Raw genomic sequence first — 25,807 nt, 5'->3', positions numbered from 1 at the left:
GCGGGCTCCCTCTGGCGTTTTGCAGGAAGTGGCCACACTCCACAAACCAGCTCAAATCTTTTGCTTTATTATTATTACTGTTTAAAATGAAATGCGAACAAGAGTTAATTACAGATGTTATTAGTGGTGGTTAAACTAAGCATACGTAAAACAGTTACAAATATATGTTAATATGCAACTACATTTACATATATTTATTTTTTTATATGTCGAAATTTATTTTTGTCTACATGTCAAATGTCTTTTTTTTTTCCTTTTTTTATTTTTGTAAACTTAGTTTTGTAAACTAAATTGAACTGAGGCGCCCTGGGAGTTGAATAAAAAAATGAGCTCTCTAGGTTTTTTCACTCCTCTAACAGTGGCGCTGCAGAGCCTTTACCTTCAGCGAATGTGAACAAATCATTTGCCCTTTTATTCAAATGGTCTAGTAATTCAGTCAAGCCATTCACAATGCACGAGAGACAGTGCTTATATAAAAAAAATAACTATAACAAAACAATAAAAAAAGTACACACTATTTTTGGTCCAGCTGGAAAAGAAGAATGTGAAGGAAATAAAGGAAGAATGTCTTCAACATTACCTATCCATCTATGCCTACCCCCCCCACCCACACAATTATATTGCAATTCTGAGCTCTTTGCATATATAATTATAGTTCATCTACACTCTACACAAAAAGAAAAGACAGTACAATCAACATACTCATGACAGTAGTCTGTGAACTAAAAAGCCCACAAAGTTATTCCTGGGTTGCATGCAGAGAGGAAAATCTACTGAGGCATAGAGAGCTGTGCTCGTCTCTTGCCTCGGGCTAATCTCTGCACTCTAATCCAGAAATAAAACTGGGGAAAAAGGCAGATTAGGCTGTGTAAGTAGGTTCACTGCTGTATTTGTGTTTGTGTTGCTCACTGTCTTCTCTTAACCTCCCTTTCCTTTACCTGGATTCAGCTTTTTTAGGATGTGCACCCAATGAAATACGTATACTCACTGGGTATGAGTGCCATACAGTCTTAGGCAGAACTGTGTGGAATGATTAGGAAAAAATGGAAGTTTTGAGGGACCGGTGAGGGCAGAATGAGATCCCGAAGACCAAGAAAACAAAACAAAAAACAAAAACAAAAAAACAAGCTTGTACGGTAGTGAGATCTATATGAAAGTTTAGATAAATCAAGAGTCTGGTGCACTGTTCCACTGTGCAGGGTTGCTTACACAAACAGCATTTTCATAGAAGAGCCATGAGGAACAAAGTCAGATGAGTTTTGGAAACAAGGGATGTGGACTGAAGAAGTCTACATAGAACTTTCATGAGAAGAACTCCCTGCCAACTGTGAAGCATAGGGGTTTATCAATCCGGTTTTGGGGTTGTGTTTCTACCTGTGGCAATGACAGTGCTGCACAGGTGGAGGAAGGAGGAATGAATTCTACAAAATACCTGCAGATTCTGGAAGCAAATGTCAAACCTTCTGTAAACTGCAGCAACTGAACTGAGGATGATGATCCAAACTGCAACTCCAGTACGGTAAATCTACAGGAGAGGTCAAATACGGCCTTAACCTTTAATGTTAAATGGAATGTAAAGAGATTTTATTCCAGTTGATTTTGAAACATTTCTATTGCTCCATTCATCATGAAATAGTCACACAATGTAAAAAGAAGCTTCTGCGTTCAAATGCGGAAAAAATGCATATACATATTTTTGGACAGCATCTATAAAGCGCATGTATTTATGGTAGGTGTTTCTGAAAGTTTATGGAGATCACAGTCTTATTTAATCAGAAAAGAAATTATATGCAGTACTACAGTGTATCTAAGACAATTGGAAGTATAGCTATCTTTACAGTGAATCCAAATAAGGAAATAAACAATCACAGTCATGTTTCGATGTGCATGACTGTGTTAGTTGAACTAATTCCAGAGCTCTCCTCAAGGAAGGCTTGTATATATAGTTCTCATCCATTACATAGTTTCTTCAACCAGTCCTTTGGAATCAGCAACTAAACCTGTGTTCCTCTAACCAACATCTCAATATCTTTACTAAAACATCATTATTCCTATGTCTGTATGTGTTTAGTTGTATTTTTCTAATGTGAAAATGCCTTTTTTACAGTCAAATACGCTTAATAATAATAACAATTTTTTAATTTGCTTGTGTACAGTACTGTACTTCTGCAGAATTCTATTTAGTTTAGTAATATAATGTAATACAAAGCAATAAATAGGCATCTGTATTAAATAGACTATATTGACTGTTAAATAAATAAAGCTTTTTTTGACCTTTAGTCAAGATTTGGTTTAATTCGGAACCTTTCCAGATAGTAAAAGAGCCCCAGACGCCCCAGATCTGGCCCACGCCTATACTTTCACTCAGCCTACATACCGTACATTGAAATACTTGACGTACTTTGTCCTAATCTGGGTGCCAGAACACAGCCGCAGCGGTGTGGCTACATTTGTGGCTACAAACTGTGCAAGCCACATAAGGCCCAGAGTTCAAATGCCTTGACAACCTTGAATGTGGCAGCTACAGCTGGCCTTGCCATAGCCATAACTAACCCAACAGACTCTAGTCTGAACTAGCCCCTAATACAAACCTCATGCTTTCCTTTGTTTTAACAACGGTACACACTGTTAGCATGCTCACTGTACTACAGTTCTGGGTATGTGTCCGAGGGGGGGATTCAGCATGGAGAGAAGACACAGAGGTCACTAGGGTTGCTGTGAGCTATTTATGACCTTCACAGAGTAGTGCTGTAGGCTTCTGGGCAGTCGTAGGGCAAGGACTGGCAGTGTGGCAGGCAGTCTCTTTGGACAGCATATGGGCAGGCGCTGCGCAAATGCCTGTCCACATAGCTGGAGATGGTAGGGATCTCCTCTCTGTGCCTCTCCTGCCCTTCAGGTGAGGGTGTAGCAGAAGATGTTTTCTTTGACGGTTGGGCGCTCCCACTGTTTTCCACGTGAGGAGGGGAAACAGGAAGTAGCATAGGTGGGGGCAGAGGGAAGGGACGCCGGTACCCCACCTCGTCCTGCCTCCTCAGAAAGTCCCGTAGCACCTGCTTGAAAACGCACACGAGCTCCCAGGGAAGAACGTCGTTGTGAGCCAAAATGTCCCGGAACCTTTGAAAAGCATTAAAGCAACATTATGTAGCATTTTGCATCTTAAAATAACAGCTTAAAAATCAGTTTGATGGTAGATTGACTTGTAATGGAAAGACTGGCATCTCTGCCATTGCTACTCTAGGTTCAGCATTCTGCTAACTGCACTATGTAACTTTAATGTCCTTTAGTGGTGTCTCAAAGCACAAAGTACACTTTCCGACTGTAGGGGGAGCCCAGAAGCAAGAAATACCAATTCTTGCATAATGCTGCTTTAAAAATGGTCTCAAATTAGTACACGTTCACTTAAAAATCAGCAAACATGTCACTTGAACAGGGGTGTTCAAACTACGACTGTATGTCAATGACCTCTCTTCCGCCCGGTATTCTGCTTTGTTTGGGCAGAAATGTGACACAAACTGTAGAATCTGTAGAACTTGGGACTTGGGAATGAACTTTAACAGTGCAATAATTCTGTATTTTGATAACTTTCATGTTCTGAGCTTGCACACAGAGAGCTACAGAGAGTTATTGATTTTCACACACTTTAATAAAAGCGTACCTGGAGAGCACAGTGGCAGTGTGTGAGGGCGGAATTCGTGCACAGAGGCGCTCCAGCTGCCTGCACTCGGAGGCCGGCATCAGGGCAAGTATGTTGGGCCGGGCAAAGGGGCGTCGGTATCCCAGACTGCTGCTCTGGGAGAGGCGATGTTGCAGTTCTTCCTCCAGAGCCTGCTGCTCTCTTTGCTCCAACTGCCAGAGCAGCTCCCTCAGCAGCACACGCCCAGGGCCCCCTGGGGCCACACAGCTTGGCCCTTGTTCACCTTCCACATGGGGCCACTTCATCCATGCCATAAATGGCATGGCCAGGCTGTGGAGGGGTTGGTAGAGACGGGTTGGTAATCACAGAACAATATGAGTTTAGAGAGAGAGAGATATATCAACCTGGCCAAGGCCAGTCAGAGAGGGAAGGGGAATGAGGTCACATATCTCTAGAAACCCCAAGATCTGCATTCACCAAGTTTGCCTTTCAGTTCCCTCATTATTCTATGTTCAAAATGAGCTCTGCAAGAAACCATGTTCTCCAAACTACACTCTATAAAGGGACCTTGAGCGATGCCATTTTTTAAAAAGTAGCTAATTTATAACAAACTAACTGAGAAAGTTGGGCTCCCCAACTCCAATACAACAGCTAACAGACGCCTGTGCTGACCGACATCACACTAGGACTGATGTGGGGAGGAAGTGCCATCAACCCACCCTTGAGAGAGCAAGACCAATTGTGCTCTCTTTGACTCCGGCTGCTGATGAGCACCTTATTTAGTGTACTGGCAAAGTGTCCTGAGGACATGGCTGTTAAGTGATCCGAAAACCTCTACAGTCTCTACAGTCAACATTTCTCATTAGTGCTCCTTTACGTAGTCCTGAACCTGCCCCGTTCTGATAAATTGCTTTTAGGTCCTCAGGACAAGCTTCTAAAGTAAATCCTCCTTAACTCAGATGGAGAAAATAACTTCAGGTCTTTGGCATTTCAGTCTCAGACAGAGCTGAGAAAGTACATAAAGTACCTGTAGCCATTCTGTTTCAACTGGAAGACTTAGAAGAAACACTTTTGTCCAGTTGACCTAAGGGCAAGTGTGCTTCTTGTCAGGATAATGAAGATGCTGTTCAAAGCACATTGTCAAAACCATCATCTAGATTAATAAAAAATATATATATAGATGGGCTAGACTATCAATTTTAAAAGGGAGGCACTAGTTACTTAGATATAGAAAGGGTGGCATGCCGGCGGTGAGAGAAAGAGCAGGGTGAGAGATGAATCGAATAAGACAGGCAAAGACATGTGGAAAGAAAACACCAGTCCAAAGGTTCTAGGCATGCAGTAACAGAAAAGAGCGAAGACGGAAGACGGAAAGGTGGATGGAGATACAGAGGTAATGTAGATTAACAATAGGTAAAAAAGAAGCCACAGGATTCAGTAAAGAGATTACTGTGGAGTGATAATATAGGTAGGAGATGCTTACCTTGTTGGAGTGAGAGGGTGATGCCCACGATACTGTGGCTCCATGTGGTAACCTGGAGAAACCTTTGGATGTTCTTGCTGGTCTTGGAAGAGTAACGGAAAAAAAAGGTGGACAGAAAGATGCAGCCACAGGATAAAAGGGAGAAAGAGGCCAGTAGGCAAAGAAACAAAAACAAGAAACAGAAAATGACAAGAGGAACAAGTGGTGATAGAGAGAGATAAAAGTGTGGATGACAGTGCTGGTAAAGTTGAGAGAGCACAAGTGTGACTGCCTCTCCTGCCCACAGCAAACTGCCTTCTGTCTCTCTGCTCTGATAACCAGCCTCCCCTGACCCTGTTTCCACTCCCGTACACACACATACACACACACACACTGCTATGCTAGCATACACGCGCATGCTCATGAACACACACATACACTAATGCACTTTTTTTTTCATTATGTAATTAACCCACTGTAAATCTGCACACATTTCTCTAATGGTCATTTTTAATATGAAGAGTTATCGGTGCTACGAGAGGTAAAGGTGTCCAGCCCTGATGGTTCACACTCAGCAGAGCGGTTCTCAGTTCCACTGTGGCTAAACCCGCCACTGACTCTGACCACCGAACCAGCCTTGGACGGGCCAGTCGCCTGTGCGCTAAAGCAAGAGTCAATTATGTAAGACAAAGCCAGAGCAGTGTTTTAGCCAGATGAGATTACACTGAATTAAGTACTGAATTCAAATTGCACTGTTAGCCTGCAAGGTGACCTACAGCCAGGAGGGTTTATGCTAACGAGAAAGAGCGAGTCTGCGCGAGAGGGAGAGAGAGATATAGAGAGAGAGAGGGAGAGAGAGAGAGAGAACACAAATGGAGCTTCAGACTAAACAAAGGCAAAACAAAGTGACACTCCAAAGCAAGCTGACTAGCAGGCTATGACTGAGTATGACTGAATCATCTCAGTGTGTGCAGAAGATCAGGCCAGAGAGTGAAAGAAGGCAATAAAGGAAGGAAGAAAGAAAGGGGATGACTCCTTGCTGGAAAGGGGTCGATTATTGCATGTATTGTATTTATGTACCATTAGGTTTGCTGAAAAAAGCAAACATGGGGGGTCCATATCCTATATTTTCTTAGAGATCCAGTAATAGTCCTAATTCATTTTTTTATAGATTTGTTTTTACATTTAACAACTTCTCATTATCCATTGACTGTTTGTGTTACTATGCTTTAAAGCTGTTTTAAGTAGATATAAAAAAATCTATCAGACATGTACCGGTATTGGCCAACTGGATCATATTGGCAAGTTAAGGATTGCAGCAGCTGTGCACCAGGCTCCTCGGCCACAGGATGCTGCAGTTCCTTCTTCAACCCATTAGATGGACTTACGGAGGTAGCGCACGGCTGCAGCAGCAGCTCACTAAAACCCGGGTTGTACTAAACTCCATGTGCTGGATTTGGGTGGATCCACTCCGTCAGTCCGGCATTTCATTTATTTACATTTTCTAAATGTCTGACTCACACAGCTCACACAGTTGTATAATGTGTAAAAGTAATACGCCTCGTTGAGACAGCAGAGTGAAGACTTTTAACACTACTAACTGGACACCCCTCTCCGGAGTACATCACACAGCATATCAGTATCAGAACACAGCAGAGCTAATGAACACCACTAGCCACACAGAACTGCAACTGAGAGTTCTGTATCTCTCAGTAGTGGCCCAATGTGGGAATTACTCTTCCTGACTGTAGGGACAGCCCACATTTTCTAAAGTGCTGCTTTAAGTAAGGTCAGAAACGTGTGTTGAGGTAATGTTTTATGTCCCATTAAATGTCTCTGAGGCATTCTGGGGTAACATGGGGCAGCAGTGGCTCAGCGGTAAGAGCACCGGGCTATTGATAACAGGGTTGTGGGTTTGATTCCCGGGCTCGACAAGCTGTAGGGGCAAGGCCCTTTACCCTCTCTGCTCCCTGGATGCTGAAGATGGTTGCCTACCACTCTGGGTGTGTGTGTACTCACTGACCTAGTTCACTAGTGTCTGTGTTCACTACCACAGATGGGTTAAATGCGGAGGACACATTTCACTTTACATAACACAGTGACAAATACGTGCATCTTTACAGTCTTGTAAACGTCTGAAACACTACATAAGGAAGCCCTGTTGTGTACATCCAGGCAAAGTACTGACAGTTAAAACATCTGGTTGCTGCTAGCCGTCTCTCTTTAACTGACTCACTTACGCTAGTGTAGGTACAGTCTTACATCTTAAAGATAACAAACAGAGACAGTTTGAGAGACTAACTATACTGCTCTGACTTTTCTGAAATAAGAGAGTCTGTTTTCGTGAAGCCAAAGTAACACAAACAGAACGTCTAACAGTCTTGACTCATTGTATTTATCCCCTGAAAAAATCCAATTACCCAGTGGTTATCTGTTCGAAGGCCGGGAGACCACAGTGCAAGGAAGCCTGTGTTTAGCTATGCTAAAAGCTAACCCTAGCAGACCAGACCCCACTATGGCTATATCTTTTCAGCTAGCTAACCACACATTGTGTCAACGGGACGCCAGGAGGGCAGCTAGCTGGAACAATTACTAAACATAATTACAATGTATGTTCTTGTTATACTGCTAAAACAAAGCCATGCTATGCTACACGTCTATGAGCCCTTGCAGTGGTGTAACCAGCCAATAAAAGTAGTGCTTATTTCTGAGGGTTGTAAATAAGCTTGAAAAATCTGGGATTTTTTCAATCCAACCAAAGTCACATACTTGTTATTTAAACATGGAAGTTAAATACTATATTCTATGGCACCTTTCGGTCTAAGGAATAAAGAGAGGTTAGACAATTGTTATTGGTGAATAAACACACACAAATGTCATAAGCGGAGCTATGCAGCTACATCATCTGACTAAAGTTGCTGTTCTTATACAGGGACATGTTTGTCAGTTGACAAACACAATCATCTGCACACTGAATACAATTATTTATTCACACATTTCTGTCAAATAGGATCTGACTAGCATTGAGCACATTGTCTGGTCACGCTCTCTGGAAGTCATGTCGGTATTGTATGCACAGCACTTATGCAGCGCTGTGGAGCATAAGAATGCGCTGGATAACGATTACATACATCAAACCTTTTTACTTTAACATAGTGAGAAAAATTCAGCGTTCTATGATACAGGCTCTTTAATGCCAGAGCAATCACTGCAGGCCATAACAGTGTTCATGCAAAAAACATTCAGGGACAGAAAAGCCCCCTTGCACAGAGCAGTTGGTGGCCATATGGAGGCCTTTGGGTGGCCTGCTGGCCCATTGGCCCTCAGAGACTCGTAATCAGTGTATTGCACCTGGTACTGGTTCTGTTGGAGATTGGGCCAGTTTTCAGACCTCTGTCCACTCCATATGAACCAAAGCACTCTCTACCCATCTGTGCACACCAGCATGGGTGTAGAGAACATTCCAGTGAAAACAAGGAAATGCTGAAACCAGCATATATCAACACAGTCAAACATCATGTCACATGTCTTCAGAGACATTTTGCTGTAGGTTCCCTGTAATTCAGATATCATTCACAAGAATGTGTGCTGGTGTATTTGTGCAGCATGGATAAGTTAAGTCATGTAAACTCCAGTAACTACAATAAAGACATTGTGTTATGCTGATGAGAATGTTTGCAGGGCTTTGCAGCTGACCTACTTAACCATGTCTTTTAGCACTGTTCCTGCATGTACTATATAAGCAAGCAGGCTAGCGATGTGTCATCCGTCCATTTCTATTCATCTGTGGTCCAATCTCTTAATGAGAGGGGGAGTGTGTGTTTGTTAGATCTGTTTGTCCCACTTAAGCCTCTTTCACAGTTCACAAGTGAATTCTAGTGAATAATCAAACCAGTACGCAATTAGAGAATGTTTAATCTTTTCCTAATTAGAGCAAATGGGGGTCAGTCTATTTGATTAGGTCTGTTCTGTCCTCCTTCACCTCAAACTGCAGTCCTCCAAACTTCCTTTAAATAACAGACATGACCGCTGCATAATCACTGATCAAATCACCCAGGTAGATGGTAAATAGGAGAATCAGTACTTTCTGCTTGGGCTGAAAATAATAAAGACTATTATAAAAAATGATCAGATTGAGAACTGATTACTTCTGAAGTCTTACTTGGGTTAATTTAGTTAAAGTAATAGTTCAGAGAAAATGTAATTTACCCTGACTATAAATGTAGTCAAACAGCCATAAAAAATGTCATGTATGAAGTTTGCTTCTGCACCGAAGTTGTAAGGCTACGAGCTTTGACGCTTTAACGTTCTTTTAGTTAAGGTATGAACCAAGTAAGTGTGAACTACAAACTCTAAATTGAACTGAACTTAAGACACTTATTACACCGCAAACATCTTACTTCTTACAACTTACTTCAGTCAAAAGCTCATTTCAGCTCATTGTTTGATATATTACTGAGTTTTGTTTTTAAAATGCGATTCTTGTCTTTTTGATGAACAGATTCATAAGTTGGTTCTTGAGTCAATTCCTGAGTTGATTCCTGTCTTTTAAAAATGTGATTCCTGTTGAGGTGTTCTTGCAAGGACGTCTCTTGAAAGGAGACTCGTGACCACCGTCTTTCAGTTGCAATCTTAAAACATTTTATTCTAAATAAAAGTACAGTGTGGAGAGAGTCCGCCAATTCTCTGTGCCCCTCTGCTCGCTCTCCCTAGACGGAGGAACACCTCACGTTTTATACCCTACTACACGTCATATGTTGTTGTACTGTTCCCATATGTAGGATGTCAATGTTTAACCTATAAAGGTGAAAATCAGCCCCCACCGTTGCTTAACATACGTAGTACACATGAAGACACAGCTGGATCGACTCAACATCTCTGTTACTTATATTGGAAAGTATGTCAACAATCTATTATAGTTGTACAGCTCATGTGCAATCTTAACAAGTTAGGTCTGGAAATGGGCCTCACCATATTATTCCTCAACTCTATACCATTCCTTCAGGTCTATGAACAACAGCATAGCTAATGAATATTCTACACTGTCTTTTTGATTAGATATTTATGAGTTGATTCCTTTCTTTTTGAAGCGGAATTCCTCTTTTTGATAAGTGATTCACAAATGGATTCCTGACTTGGTGGTTGGTGTGGCGCAACAGATAACAGCACTACCTGCCACTAAGCTACCACACCATGTGGGTCCTTGGGCCAGACTCCTAACACTACACTGACCCACCTCTGTAATACCAGTACCCTTGTAAGTCGCTCTGGATAAGAGCATCAGCTAAATGCCATAAATGTAAATGTAATTCCTGTCTTTATGAAAAGCAATTCATGAGTTGATTCCTGTCTTTTGAAAAGTGTTACTTGTCTCTTTGAAAAGTGATCTCTGTCTTTTTAAAATACTATTTCTATCAGTGATGTTTTTACTAAGTAGGATTATCAACAAGAAATGTGATTGGGAGTTGTTCTTTGATGTAAACTAAATCTGATTAGTGATGTATGATGGACATATCACTCAGTGGATGAAAAGTTAGATTCATGTAATTTGGCCAGTGTTAAAGTTGCGAGCCTTACCAATTTAGTTCAGGTAAAGAAACTCAGTTGATAATGCGTAACTTAATTAACGCTAGTTTGGTTGTTTCAGCTCATCTTGGTAAAGCTTTTTATTGAGGTGTGAAAAGTGTGACTGTAAATTCACTTTTTATGTAAATTACATTAAGAGTGATATTTGATTAACTATCACTCAGTGGATGTAAAGTTAGATTAATGTAATTTGGAAAATGTTAAAATGATACAAGATCACTTCAGTTCAGGTGAACAAACTCCTTACATTTCCTGTGTATTTCCTGTGAAATTTGATTTAATTTCTTGATGAAGCAGGTTTAAAGTGACTGGATCTGTTCTGGAAGTGATCCTTTAATTTACTGAAGGCCAGAACTAAATACTGTTGTGTATAAGTGTTTAGTGTATCTTCTTTGTTATATATTTGTTTTCCAATTTTGCTATCTAGAAAGTAATTTAGTAACTAGATAAACATATTTGTTTACTTTGTAGTAGTTGGGAACCAGTGTAATATATTGAGTTGGGCCAACAAGTTGAAGTTAGGCTAGTAATTTTTGTTGGTGAAAATGTCAGATGTTACAAAATAATTTAAGATCTGTCTACCTTAGCGCACCTGACAAAAAAAAGATGTATATATATATATATATATATATATATATATATATATTTTTTTTTTTTTTTTTTTTTTGGTCATGGTGTTTTACGAAAAAAAGTAAGAGAGAGAGAGAGAGTTTTTACATTAAACTGTTCTTTCCCTCGGTGCCCCTTGGAAGTGGAATTATAATTCACTTGTAAGTAAGACAAGTCTTCAAGCTCTAATGGATAATAGGTTTAAGTTGTTTTTCACGCAAGGTCTTCTCCAATCTGAATGTTTCTGTTACATGTAAAGGTTCTGACAGTGCCATCTCTTGGAAGAGGGCATGAGGGGTTTTAAGGGACTGCAGAGTCACCCTTGTTCCTTGCAGGCAAGCAGCGCTCTGGTGATATTTACTCCTCTCTTCATTACACCCAAAGTGGCAGTCCTTGTGTGCGTATGTGTGATTCATCTCTCACTTCTCAGCGACTGGTGGATATTCAGGCCCGGCTCTGTCGCTCGGCGTCAGATTGTGAGGTCGCAGTCTTGCACATCCTCAGGCCTAAACTTGTACAATATCACCATGACCTTCCCTTCCCCACTCAGCACAAACTGACCTGAGAAGGCGGGGACTAATTGGCAGTTTTAGGTCACAGGGATGATGGATGCTGATTTGGTTGCACTGGGCTGTAGCCTACATGTAACACACTGCTTTGTATTAGGCTCTTGATAAATGTATTACATGAAGAGGAAAAGTTTGGTGAGACATCTAATATATAGTTACCCCAAATATAGCTATATATCACCCTATCAGTTCACATTTTGCTTTAACTTCATACCTAAATCTCCACACATTTACCTCAAACTGTTTTGAGCTGTTAAGTAATCTCAAATATATGTGGTTTCTGACACTGTATGCCTCTATATTGTTCTCTATAATGATGGACAAGTACTAAACAATGTCACATGGTTTGAGATGCAGTTGGCATGATGCTAATAGGCCTTCCTTCAATTTAGCTGTATTAGAAGTGTACAGAAGTGTCAATCAGACACCAAACATGTCTTGGCTGATCAACTGCATTTGCAGTAGTATTATTATCAGTTTGTTTACCACTTTACAATGAGACTACCCTTATAAAGGGCTTAAGAATGGTTTAAACATGAATTGATTAAAAGTTAGTTAGGCCATAATAATTACACATTATTAATAGGTTAGCTATAATACATAAAACAAATGGTTAAGTCTCTATTTTATTTAGTCTTCTTTACCTCTCAGCATTAGTCCTGCCAGCTTCATCAAATATTTGGTAAGTTACTCAGGGTTAAGTAGTAATGAAATACATGTAATGTAACATGTAATGATGTTACTAACTGTTATTGTTAAAGTTACAGTAGGTACAAAAGATAGTGTTAAGTAATTAGATTAAAGATAAGCTATATTTTTTTAAAATATGGTGATGCAGGATTACATTACAGCCCAAAAAGGTTCACTACTCTTACCACTTCTACCTATTCTATCTTCTGTTTTTAATTGAATGTTGATAATCATCGCACAGCATGTGCTATTCCTGTATGGCATGCTGTAAAAGTGCCTTTACTAATAGATTTACAAAAAGGAAAAATAGTATCATATATCTTAAAGTAAATATTCTCACAGCCTCAAAAGACGGTAAGAAAATTGCCACTGAATCCATGTAGACAAGCTGGGCTGACTGCAGGATGCTGTGTAGTCTAAACCTTTATTTCTGTTGTCAAATGAGTGTGCGTAATATTTTAGTACTAATAGTATTAATCACAATAACATGTGAGCTCGATCTTTTCAAATACGTTTCAAATACTGCAAACCAGACCAATAACAGACCAACATAAACCAGCATGGAATTCATACTGGTCTAAGCTGTGTTTTTTTTTTCAGCTGGATGTTTGAACATTTCCTGATGAAATGACCAATATGAATCAAATAAAGTCATTTTACTTTTTTAAATTTGAATTTATTTTGAGTTTTAATAGAATGATTCAAAAAGATCATCTGAAAGTAATCATATTAGGTAACTTTACTGTAATAATCCTTTGGTCTATGGTACAGTTATTTTTGAACAGATAATCAGCAATCTGTAACCCTCCCAACCCTGTACTACTTCTGTTTAACCACCAACAGGACAGACATTAAGTCATTTGGCCTCTATTATTAACATACTAATTTTAAGCATATACATTTTAAGCATTAAGTATTGTTTACTTTAGCAAAGCAAGTAACATAACAAGCAAGATCAGAGCTTCGGCTCTATAGAGGAACAAGGGCTCACTATTTGGCAAGCAACGGGTCACTGATGTCCCTTTGGTTTATGTTCCACAGCTGCTTATGATATGTAAGGTGTTTTTGACCTGCTTGAACATGAATAGTTACTGGCAAAATTAATATCTACAGTAAGAAATAAGGCATTCTCATCTAATTTATTAAGGTCATATTCTAGTTGTTTTAGCAAACCAAGCTGAGATGAAAACGTATAAGCATAAGTATGCACGTGGGTAGCTAGAGCATAGCTGATATGGCACTAGTTTACACAGAGAGAGAAAATGGCTGAAAATGGTGCAGCCCTGTCAATGGTTAAGAAAGGAGTGTTTTCAGGAATGTCGCTCTCTGTCTCCCTGTACGACACAGCCTCTGCAGTCAGTCTACAGTCATGAGGCAGTGTGGGCTATGTGACTGAGTCTCTCTCTCTCTCTCAAACACACACACCATCACACACAGTCACTCTAATTATGGTTGTCAGTCTGTTTGCCGAGGAGGGTGATGTCATTGCCAGTGGCAGGGCAGCAGTGCTGGGACAGTGATGATTTGGGACGTTTGTGTAATAGCCTGAGTCTTACACTGGGGGGCAGTGCTCACATTTACACAAAGAGTGGAACCCTCAGTTATTGCTTTATCATCCTGCTCTCCATAAGGAGTACAATATGCATGGCCATAATAATAATAATAATAATAATAATAATAATAATAATAATAACTAGTTCTTCTATTCAACCACTAGTTTCTGTATTTAAAGCACCAGTACCAGTTGTGATTTTGACACTGTTGGGTCATATGTCCAGACTTATCCACGTACCCCTTCTAATTAGGAATCCAGCTACTTCAGTTCCACACAGCTTGTGTAATCTCCATAGAAAGGCTTTATCAATAGAATGGGACACTGCAGCAGCCACATGCATGAGCCTAAAGTCACCATGCCCAATGCCAAGCTTCAGCAATCGTCAAGCAATGTTCCAACAACTAGTGTAAAGTCTTCCCCAAATAATAGAGGTTCCTATTCCATTTGAATACCCTTGATTTCAGAAGAAACATTGGATAAGCAGGTGTCTGCAAACATTTGGACATATAGTGTCCCCCCTTTTCACTGCATAGTGTTTGGCTCCCTCTACAGGTCTTCCACACTGATAGCACTAAAATGAAAAACAGGTACAGAGACCTGTTGTCCTAATAACGTGCACCATGCTCTTCTGTTCTTGGTGTAGGGTGCGTCAGACGAAGCAGCTGTCATCTGTCAGTCAGGCTTTGCTTTTGGCTGTCTGTGTCTGAGGCTCAGCTGACCTTTACACAGGTACAGCTGTGGCCCAGACGCCAGGGCAGGCAGCCTGAGGCCTAGTGGCCCACAGTGACCGTCTGCTCGTGAGGACAGTCCTGTCCTTCCTTCTGACTCTCAAACATCATCACTGTCTTGGACCTTTAGCTGTCCTGGATCTTAGCCCTTGACTGTATTAAGAAATATGTACAGTCGGGCCTAAACCTATCCCAAAAATCTCTTTGCCCAAATTGGCACAGGACAAAATTATTTTAATAGACATTGCAGAATAGTTACTTTCAGACCTTAATGTTGCCTTTCCCAGTCCTACTCTTTGTCTTGCTGCTGTTACTGACCTCTTTCAGCACCTCACCTGCCACACCCTTTTCTGTCTCATATCAGTGTACCATTTTTTGTCCTTGTCATGCTGTTACCTTTCTTCACCAGCAGAGGGAAACCAAAGCTCAACCCTGTGATTCGGCCCGAGGCTGAGGCAGGGCCTGTGTTCAAACCTGCATGCTAGCATACTCATCTGGGCTTCCTGAAATCACCTTAGCACAAAGATTACCCTTAAATGCTCAAGCAAGCATCATGCTACACTTCAACACTGGCCCTACTAATTAATATGATCTAACACTAAGTTGCTTTTGGGAAACTGACCTCTCAACAGTCCATCAAAAGCTCACCAGCATTAAAAGAGATCAACTGAGGTCATCAGTTTCGCATGAGCAGCAGGGCTCTTTCATTCTGTCCCTGGAAGACTGGTGTCTAGCCCAGCTTGTTGATTTTCCTACTCAAACACTTTAGTTGATTCAACTGATATGCCAATTGCTAGCTTTAGTTTGAGCAGGGAAATCACCAAACTGGGTGGGGCAAAGTGAGGCAGTGTTTAGAGAGCTCGGTTATTGATCACAGGGCTGTGGGTTCGATATCCTGGTGTGCCCTTGAGCTAGGTCCTTAACCTGTCTGCTCCAGGGGTGCCATAGCATGGCTGACCCTGTGCTCTGATCCTGGTTTTCTAAGCTGGGATATCTGTGGAGAACAACTGTGTTGTACATTACAAGTATAATAACAATAAAGGTACGTGCTATAAATGAAACCTGTGCTGAACCTTAGTTCTCAATTGAAGGACCCTGATAGACCCTGACAGTATAGTAACATGGTTTTGGACGAGCCGTTTCAGTGAAGGTTTCATCTTCATCAACGTCCGATCACCTCTATAAAAAGATGTCACATACCTTTATGCTGATTGTGATGAATGTCAGAAGTCTTAATGTATCTGTATTTTAAGCTTGCTGAAGACCAGCACTGCCTCTTGAAGACAAGAAGATTATTGTGTAGATGCCTCATGAGCTTGGACAAATGTTCTTGTGGTGTTCCTTAAACAGTATATGGAACCCTGGAGAGTGCAGAAGGCTCTTGTTACTCTCGATCAGGTGTGTTAAGATTAGGGCTGGAGCTTAACTCTGCAAGGCAGTAGACCACCAGGTTCACTAGAATCAGGGTTGGACACCAAGTGCAGTGGATTTTTTGGTATTTTTGAAGGGGGAGGCTCTTTGAATCTAAGGCATGAAGTTTGATTGGCTGTGAAGGGCTAATGTGCTATTATACACTGCACACTGTTCTTAATGTATATAGTTAATGTAGTTTATTGTAAAGTGTTTTCATAGAAATCTTTACCAATGTTTACACAGCACAGTATCCTGGAGGAGCTATATTCAGTTCCCCACTCAACACCTCATTGGTGAGAAGAAATGACAATGAGGATGACTTGAATGATATACGATTCTTCTTTGGGCCTCCATCCATCCACCCTCATTTTACAGGACATTTTTCTGACCTGCATACCCTTGCTCTTATCTTCACATGGCCCACAAGTTGCAATGCAAAAAAAAAAGCTCCATTAAACTTAGCTTCTCTTTTTTATTGCAGCAAAATCTTTAAATATGATTCTTATATAAAATTTTTAGTTCTGAATGTTTTGTGTTAGTTACTAAATAATTCATAGAAGTTACTGAATATTTTATAGGAGCTACTGAATAAGTTATGGTAATTATAAATGATTTTGTAGAATACTTAACTAGCAATTTTAACTAACATTTTATTTTCTATTGCAGCAAAATCATCAAATCTGATTCTTGTCCCAGTGGATGGGACAAAGTGAGCATCAAACCAGTTAAGATGATCTTATCACTAAGATGCTTTTGATTGTAACTACGCGCTACAGCATCACCTGTATTTTTTCTGCTATCTCTTTAAATTCCTCAAAAGGGAATATTTTGGAGATCTTGTGGAATCCTGGTGGGTTGAAGGACAAAACTGCTCTGTTGCTATGTCTGGCAGCTCTTGGAACAACACAGCATCCCCATCCGTGCCACCTGTTCCTGGTACAGCAGCATGTGTGTGTGCTTGCCTGTGTGGCAGTGCCACCCTAATGTTCTCATCAGCACCTAAACTGAATTCTGAAGGCCCTGTATCAGCCAGCACTTTCTTAGCAGCACCGCCATGCTCTTATACTGACCTGTCTGTCTGTTTTAGTGGAAAATATTCCTTTTGTTGGATCCAAAAGAATAATGACTGCATGCAGGGGGATACATGCACCACTCATAAATAAAGCATTTACACAAAATACATTTAAGAACATTTATTTCTGCATTCAGTGATGAGTACATTTTAAGTGCAAATAGTTAAGAGTCCATGGCTAAGAAGAACTACACTCAACATAGTACAAAGATGGACAGAATCACCAAGCTGGCATTCGTTCACTTTACGCTTCCTCCTCCTCCGTCTCTCTTGTTCGTTTGCGTTTTGCTTAAAAGAAGATTGACGACAGTACCTAAAACCATGAGTCTCTGTAGTTCCTGTAACAAGTTATATAGTCATATATATATAAAAAAAACACACTACAAGTTAGTTTACCATACCTAATCAGGACATTGCTAAATATTTGCTCTTGTGCCACACAAAGAAGATAAACCTCGGCAAGGTCACCGCGTCTAGCTGATATTTAAGTAATATTGAAGTTTATAAGATTTCAGGTATACTGAGAGAAGAGAAGCCCCACCCGACACCCCGGAGACGAAAAAAGCTGCTTTTTTAAACTTTTCTTGAAGAAGAAGAGACTATCACAGGAGAGCACTAAAGCTGAAGAGATCCTTCACACACTACAGAGAAACGTCTTCAGCATAGCTGAGAAAGCCAAGAACAAAGGAAACCAGAGGAAAAGAAGAAATGCATCAGCACTTAAGACTCTTGACTTCATGCACTTAATAAGCAACACAAAAAACACATTTTTTTGGTCTATTTTTTTTTTCAACGTACTCCTATATTTCGTTGATTTTTTTTTTTTATCTCACTAGAGCTTAGTGCTTGAGTGACAGCGCGCTTGTCTTTTTTTTTTCCTCTATGGTAACTAGGTGAGGGTGGGACTTCTCCTGAACGACTTGGCTGTTGCTCTAGACACCACAGTGTGCACAAAGTAGAACTATGCTCCAGTAACTTGTACATTTGTGTGTATGTGTGTATGTATGCATATGTGTGTGTGTGTGTGTGTGTGTTGGGAAACCCTCTGACCAACAGTAAGCTTTCCCTATAATAAAGGAAGAGCTGGCCAGGGCTTCTTAGCCTTCTCCAGATGCCTGCGGGGCTTTACTCAGCCTTTCGCTTGGCCCCGGGAATCTTCTCCTGGATCCTGTGGAGTCCAACACACATACACACGTTAAGGCACTGGAGATATGTCTGGATCAGAAGTAATAAAAATGCAAACAGAATGTGCTGACATGACTTACTTCCCTACTACCGAGTTTACTTGAGTCCTTACTAGGCCCAAATACTGGTCAATCTGTGCCTAGGCATAAAGAGAAGATAAAAGGTTGATCTAGACGTCACAATTGCACATCGGTATACAGAATAATTTGTAGTAGTTACTCAATATTTTACAGGAGTTACTGAATAACTTATAGTTACTGAATATTTTGTTGTAGTTACTGAATATTTTATAGCAGTTATTACATACAATTACTGAATAATTTGTAGTTGTTACGGAATATTTTATAGTAGTTATTACATAAAATTACTGAATAATTTGTAGTTGTTACTGAATATTTTATAGTAGTTATTACATAAAATTACTGAATAATTTGTAGTTGTTACTGACTATTTTATAGTAGTTATGACAAAACTACTGAATCATTCATAGTTGTTACTGAATATTGTATGGTAGTTATTACATAGAATTACTGAACAATGTGTAGTTGTTACTGAATATTTTACAGTAGTTACTGAATAAGTTATAGTTACTGAATTATTTGTAGTAGTTACTAAGTAATTTATAGTAGTTATGACAAAATTACTGAATAATTTGCAGTAGTTACTAAGTATTTTATAGTAGTTATTACATAGAATTACTGAATAATTTGTAGTTACTTAATATTTTACAGTAGTTACTAAATAAGGTATAGTTACTGAATAATTTGTAGTAGTTACTAAATTTTTTTTTATATATTCACATTGTTCACATTGTTTTACTATTTAGTCCCTTTATAGTTGCTGCATTGTTTGCTTTGTTTACCCTATGTGTTGTACTCCTTTTTTGTTAATAAAAGTGCTTGCATTGGATCCATCTCTGTGAGTGTTCATCCTTCAGTGTCTGGCCTAACCAGTCATGACAGGAGTTGCTGAAAATTTTATAGTAGTTACTGAATAATTTGTAGTGGTTACTGAATAATTTATATTTACTGAATAATTTATAGTTACTGAATAATTTATAGTAGTTACTGAATATTTTTTAGTTAATGAATATTGTATAGTAGTTACGGAATACATTTTAGTTACTGAATGTTGTAGTTGTTACTGAATAATTTATAATAGTTACTGAATACTTGTAGTAGGTACTGAATCATTAATGATAGTTACTGAATGATTTATGATAGTTACTGATTATTTAATACTTCAAATTCTTTTGTATTAGCTATTGAATAATTAATAGTAGTTTAATTATTTTATAATTATTAAATAGTAGTTTAAATATTTTATACTAGCTACTGAATCATTTATATATATTAAATATAATATATATATATATTATAATTGTTACTGAATTATTTGTAGTAGTTATTGATTATATTTTATAGTACTAACAGAGTATATATAATACATATATACTAGTACTCTACTAGCAATGTTAACTAACGTAGTTTTTTGCTCATGTCATGATTTTAATCGTGAAATCACAAAGTGCAACCGCTTGTCTCGCTTCCATGCTTTCACAATCATATAGTAATTACCTGGTATTTCTCATAGACCACAGGCATGGAAAACATGGACACCACAACTACAGAAAAGGAATGAACGTGTTATGTTACACTAATCAATAACAATACTGAAAAAGCTAATCTTTGCTTAGGTTAAGTGAATTAAAGGAAATGTGAGTTGATGTCTCACCCATGATGAGCAGAGTGAGGCCATTGAAGAGTGCTCCTACATAGGTCAACAGCCACATGAGCACTGCAAACTGAACAGTGAGTAAACAGCGTTAGCTAGTGCAGTATTTAGACACAGACTTTTCTGATGAGCATGTTTATGCAGTTGATCTTCTAGTACACAGATATGAGATGGGAGGAGGATTACTTTTAGTGAATCCACCAGGTCTTGCACGAGGAACAGTCTGCGCAGCTCCTTCAGAGTGCTGTTTATGTAGTGCTGGGCATTTTCTGCATACCTCTGCATCTGATCATGGGACAGTGAAATCTCCATCTCCAGATATGACCTGCACACAAACAGAAACACACAGGAGTTAAAGAATCAATCAAAAGTTTGGAAATACTCATAAATGGCGTAGTGAATCGTCAGTAAGGCCAAATACAGCCATAGCTTTCTTGGTGGGAAGGGTGGCCCTCCATCTCCCTCATCAGTGCAATGCAAGCCAGTGTGGGTCTGTTATTTAAAAAAATGTGGTTGGCTGGCTTTATGTGACCCAAAGAAAGTAGATGCTAGCCTTCATTCTCCCAGCACTGGTAGCACTGTGTGATGGGGGAATCCTAGTTAGTAGAGAATGGGAAATCACTTAATTGGGGAGATAAAAAGGCAAAATATGAAAGCATTATTTTCAATAACGATAAATAAGAGGAAGTTCTAACAATTGTTTCGCAAATGAAGTCATAAAAAGTACCATCCAGAATCAAGCAAAAATGCAGAGAAAGTCTTACCTAAAGGGGTGTCCTTCATCAGTCTTCTGCACAGCCTGCAGTACAGACTTGTAGATTCTGAAGCTGATGGTGGCGGAAAGGGCGGCCAGGGCCAGGTAGGCCACTACACTGACCACACTGAACTGAGTCAGAGAGAAAAGCAGCAGCAACACACCTCCGAACAGCAGCCCTGTCTGCTTCAGGTCCCGCCAGTACAACAGCTCCATTGCTACAGAGAGAGAGAGAGAGAGAGAGAGAGAGAGAGAGAGAGTGCCTATGTAAGTAAATGAGTGAATCATCAACCATTATTCCATGCTTGCTCTATCAAGAGTGAATAAGCTCTATTGCTACAAATAAAAAAGCGAGGTAATCACTGTTAAATTTTCACAAATATTAACCACATAAACCCTTTTTGACCATAATTTGTAACTAGCAGCTCTCCAATATCAAAATAAATGGTCCAAAACAACCTGGAAAAATTCTTTTGACATTCTCTACCGAGGATTTTTGCAGGGCAGTGACGATACACTGCAGACTGACTCATATCCAGCATTACTTGATGTTTTGCCTGTCAGTTTCTTTACTCAAAACTCTGACTCAGCTCTGACTCAAAACTGATGCAGATAAGTGGTCATCAGCCCTCCTCCTGGACATGGTATCATCCCTGAAATCCTATACCCCTGAGCCAGTAAATCAAATACCTCAAATAACTCAAATATTAAAAGTTAAGTTGATATATAGTCATATCCATACATCCATGTGACAACAATGAGCCTCCTTGGGAGCTCTCATGTCTGTAAAGGGATCTTATTAATGGTACACTATTTGTATCTTAAAAATGCCATACATTTATGGAATGTGAGTTGCTCATTAAAGTATATAATAGTAAGTTGTTTGGGGTGTGCTCCATATGTTTTGGCCTTACAATAAAACCAGCTAATTTTCCTTTTATGGTATTCTTCTGAACAATTTGATGAGCTCTGCTCTGATCAGTGGCTTTCCGGCACTGTGATGGCTCACACTAAAGCCAAATATCATAGCATAGCTTTGTTTTTAACCCTGTAACAAGAAGATTGGAATTAATTTTAATGAATCGCTTTCCCCTGCAGCACCCCCCCAATCTAGGATTAGCTTTTAGATTAGCTCTACTACTACTTGTCTTCAGGGAAAGCCGTGGCCACAAAGCCTGGTTCATGTAACAACACGTTTTCCGATAACTAGGAGAATCTGGTGCTAATGTGCTGCTTTCCAGTGTTACTGATGCACAGTTGTGAGGAAAGACTGCCTCAAAAAACCACCTTCCAGAATCAAAAGCACCACATTCTTGCAAACTAGCTGTTGTGTTTACCACATCTTACTTTTGCGAAGGCCTCAAAAGTCTTGTGGTAGTAGGGGATATGTAAACAAAGGAGATATTCACATATTCACATATTTGCTGACACATATGTCCTTGTTTTATCCGGGTCTGTTTTTGCTGTAGCACTATAAACTGTCTTGCCCCTACACAGCATGCCCCTTCCTGTTAAAGTTGGAGGTTCCTCAGCATGTTACCAGACCCTCTGATTATAGTCAGAGAACAGGATTGGTAACCAGTAGCCAGCAGTAGCCTCAATTGTTGTTGAGTCAGAGCTGTCCTGACTTGACCACAGGCAAGACAAGACTTGCAGTAAAGAAACTGACAGGCAAAACATTACATAAGTGAAGCAAACAATACGAGTCAGTCTGGAGAATATGTGAGAATGCAAGCAGGGGGTAACTTTCTTTTGTGTTTTGATCTTACTTCTCCATCTGTCTCTCCATTTTGTTCATCCCTCTCCCTCTCTGGCCTCTGCACATATTCCTCAGTCTCCCTTGGAGGAGCCTAATCCTTGCCCAAGGGCAGCATGGTGGCCATGGCAACAGACTGGCACCAGGTACTCCGAACTGAAAGCTCCCACAATTGAATGTGTGTGCAGTCCTATGCGCTAGGCATTAGTTTATTGGGATGCTATGATCTGAAGGTGGCAGAAGGATGATGTTTCTACAATTGAAAGGTATGATGTAGCTTTCTGGCCACATACAAGTATTCGATTTTATTCACATGTAAAAAGATTGCTCGGTTTGTTATTTTTATTGGTTGTGGTGCAGCAAAGTAATCACACTGTACTGTGAAATTTAAGATTTAATAACACACTGAATCGTGTGCTTAAGAATTTCTACTGAGGTTTACACTACACATGCCTAAAAACATGCATTTTTGAAATCACAGTACAGGGTTCCCATACCAGAAGGGCTGATGAGTAAAGATGCTGATTTGAAAAAAGATAAGCCTACCAGCAACATGAAAGAATGGGCCCTGCCTGGACATACAGTCCGTTAATAGCTTGCCATATGGGCCTATTTTTGACACATATTTGCATATCAATTTGTTCTATCCCACCCCCATCCCAATCTGCTGCCTTTTTCTTTGTTACTATTATGTCATCCTGCAGCCATGAGAACAAATCTGCCTATGGAGCAGTGACGAGTGAAAATAGCATCCTATCAAAAACTGACCTCCTCATAATCAATATTGTGGTTATTTGCAATGCATTAGTACTGATAACCATTCAGACTGAATTGCAGCTACTGACCATGCATTTCAAATTAATGATCTAGACAGATCTGTTCCAATTTTCTATGTCTCGCTAGCCAGCTGAAAACTAGAGCATTATTTTGGGCAATGCTAAGCTAGTGGCTAATGCAGCTAATGTTCCAGAAACCCCCACAATGGCACCACATGGGTTTGCACATGCTTGTCTGGGTCCTTTGTGAGCATGCACACAACAGGGCGTGGTAAAGATGGCGTTATGCAATATGTAGGTGGTAGCAGCTCGGTGACCACAAAGCTGGAACATGTATTATTTAAACAGGACAGCATGTATTAGCTGGTAATGACCACCGCCCATCCCTTATTACAATTTATGAACTACAGCCATGTAAGCATGCACCTAAAGGCAATTACATCCAGCCCAAGTCCAATCTTATGCGTTCATCTTACAGCACAATAATTGAGAACATTCTGAACACACACACACATACATGCACACCCCCCGACACACACATTCCCAATCCTGGACATCAATGCTTCCCCAGCAGTCATAGCATTTCTCATTAAAGTGTGCCTGGTGAAAATGTGGCGGTGAGGAGGCTCTCCTCTGAATGGTGCTGTGTCGCCACGGAAACGGGGGAGGTGGGTGCAGCAGAGTAAGCGCTGATGCAGTTGCCATAGTGACCGCTCTCCATCCCTCTCCCTGTACTTCTCTCTCTCTGTGTCTCTCTCTCAGTCACACAGAGAGAGATATGCTTGCCAGACGGAGTAACGAGGTGCTGATGAAGTGAGGGGGGGGGAAGGGAAGGATCAGGCAGGATACAGGACAGGGATAGGAAAGAGCAAATGAGCGGTGGTCAGATGAGCTAACATGCTAAAGCTACCACTTCAGCTGCTTGACCAAAGGCAAAGCGCTAAATCTGTTTATTAATGCTAATCCAGAGCAATTAAAAAATGATAGGAATAATGAGAAGCATTTATGGTGATGGTGGTGATGCTAAATAGGTGCTAAAGGACAAAATATCAGGAGATAGAATAGTAAATGCTAAATGTAAATATAAAAAAAACATTTGCACTCTGGATTTAGGCCTGGTACGATATCTTACACTGTGGTTCACTGAGGTTAATATGGCTTTTGGCTCCTTCATTACAACAATTACCATTACCTTTTTATCATTACCAGTACTGTGACCATTACTGGTTTACTGGTACCACTGCCTTTATCATTACTATTTCTATGGTTGTTAATACTGTTTGATCTGATAGCAGATTCATCAGGTATTTGATCTTGGTCATTTGTCGGTTCCCTAAGTTGGGAAGAAAAGTACAACATCAGCTTATTCATTTCAAACTAGACTCTTGTGGATGGAAGAGCACATCCATCCTGACATATATTGGCAGCCCTGCTCTCAGTAGCTATCAATATTGCTTGTTCGACAAGACTGCATGCATGCTGTACTCTAAATTGCTGATCATTGCTGTTCATGAGCCAGAAGTCTAATCAATAGAGCACAGACAAATAAAATTGCTTAGTTAGAGGAATTTAAATTCACACATTCTTTCTCTTACTCTAAATGTAGGCCAAAAGATCAATTGTCAATTGTCAAATGTTCAGAGATTTGCTAAAAGCAATAGGCATCTATGTCATCCATTAAGATTTTAGATGACCTTCGTTACATTATAGCTCCGGAATTCCCATAGCTAGAGTGCATGGCTAAAGAAGCAAGCGTATGTTAGCTACCTGACTGCATTTGGGGTTAAGGGGTAAATTGTGTACATTAGCTTTCCTAGCAAAAGAAGCTGATATTCATTGTGGATGATGCCACATGTAGTAAATTGTTCAAGCAACACACGCACCATACCAAGGCTAACCCTAGTAGGCCTGGGTCACCACAATTTTACAAAGCAGATTCAAGCGCTCTTGCGCTGCCCGAAGCACTGCATCGCAATATGGACGCAGACCAGTCCAATTTCCCTGTCAGCAGAGGGGGAAATACAAACCCTTTCAACAGAGCACCAGATAACTCGGCCCATGACTAACATAATTACACACAACCAATTTGAATGACAACAGCCTTGGCAGGAGACAGAGAGGCTGTAGAGAAACACTCAGCAAACAGTACGGTGCTCAGCTGCCAGGGATGACATGCTCCTTCAGAGAACCGCACCACATGCTGCGATATCAGATCTACAGATTGATAGTGCAACATAAAGATATTTATGTTGACATGACACACTTCTGTAGCACCTTCTCTATT

General features: G+C 40.1%; 2 protein-coding genes across 3 annotated transcripts in view; both read right to left on the bottom strand.

The window, feature by feature from the left end:
* Window positions 1-2,735: 2,735 nt before the first annotated feature.
* Window positions 2,736-5,161, bottom strand: rd3l (RD3 like). The gene is made up of 3 exons (XM_072696600.1): window positions 5,118-5,161; window positions 3,656-3,964; window positions 2,736-3,114 (listed from the first exon to the last, which is right to left on the bottom strand). Exons 1-3 carry the CDS (start codon window positions 5,159-5,161, stop codon window positions 2,736-2,738), a joined length of 732 nt encoding a protein of 243 aa, XP_072552701.1.
* Window positions 5,162-17,424: 12,263 nt separating this feature from the next.
* rtn1b (reticulon 1b) overlaps window positions 17,425-25,807 on the bottom strand; it is a 59,900-nt gene continuing 51,517 nt past the window's right edge. For both annotated transcript variants that reach the window (XM_072682738.1, XM_072682739.1), the window contains 6 exons: window positions 21,002-21,209; window positions 20,424-20,562; window positions 20,238-20,307; window positions 20,081-20,127; window positions 18,584-18,642; window positions 17,425-18,486 (listed from right to left, as the gene is read on the bottom strand). In XM_072682738.1, the coding sequence (XP_072538839.1) occupies window positions 18,444-18,486; window positions 18,584-18,642; window positions 20,081-20,127; window positions 20,238-20,307; window positions 20,424-20,562; window positions 21,002-21,209 (566 nt within the window). In that variant the 3' untranslated portion in view covers window positions 17,425-18,443. The remainder of the gene's footprint in view (window positions 18,487-18,583; window positions 18,643-20,080; window positions 20,128-20,237; window positions 20,308-20,423; window positions 20,563-21,001; window positions 21,210-25,807) is intronic.

The sequence above is a fragment of the Salminus brasiliensis genome, chromosome 1, assembly GCF_030463535.1.
Source record: "Salminus brasiliensis chromosome 1, fSalBra1.hap2, whole genome shotgun sequence".
In the NCBI taxonomy this organism is placed as follows: Eukaryota; Metazoa; Chordata; class Actinopteri; order Characiformes; family Bryconidae; genus Salminus; species Salminus brasiliensis.
Note: the sequence above shows the minus strand (reverse complement) of the source record. Positions and strands in the feature narration are given on the sequence as shown.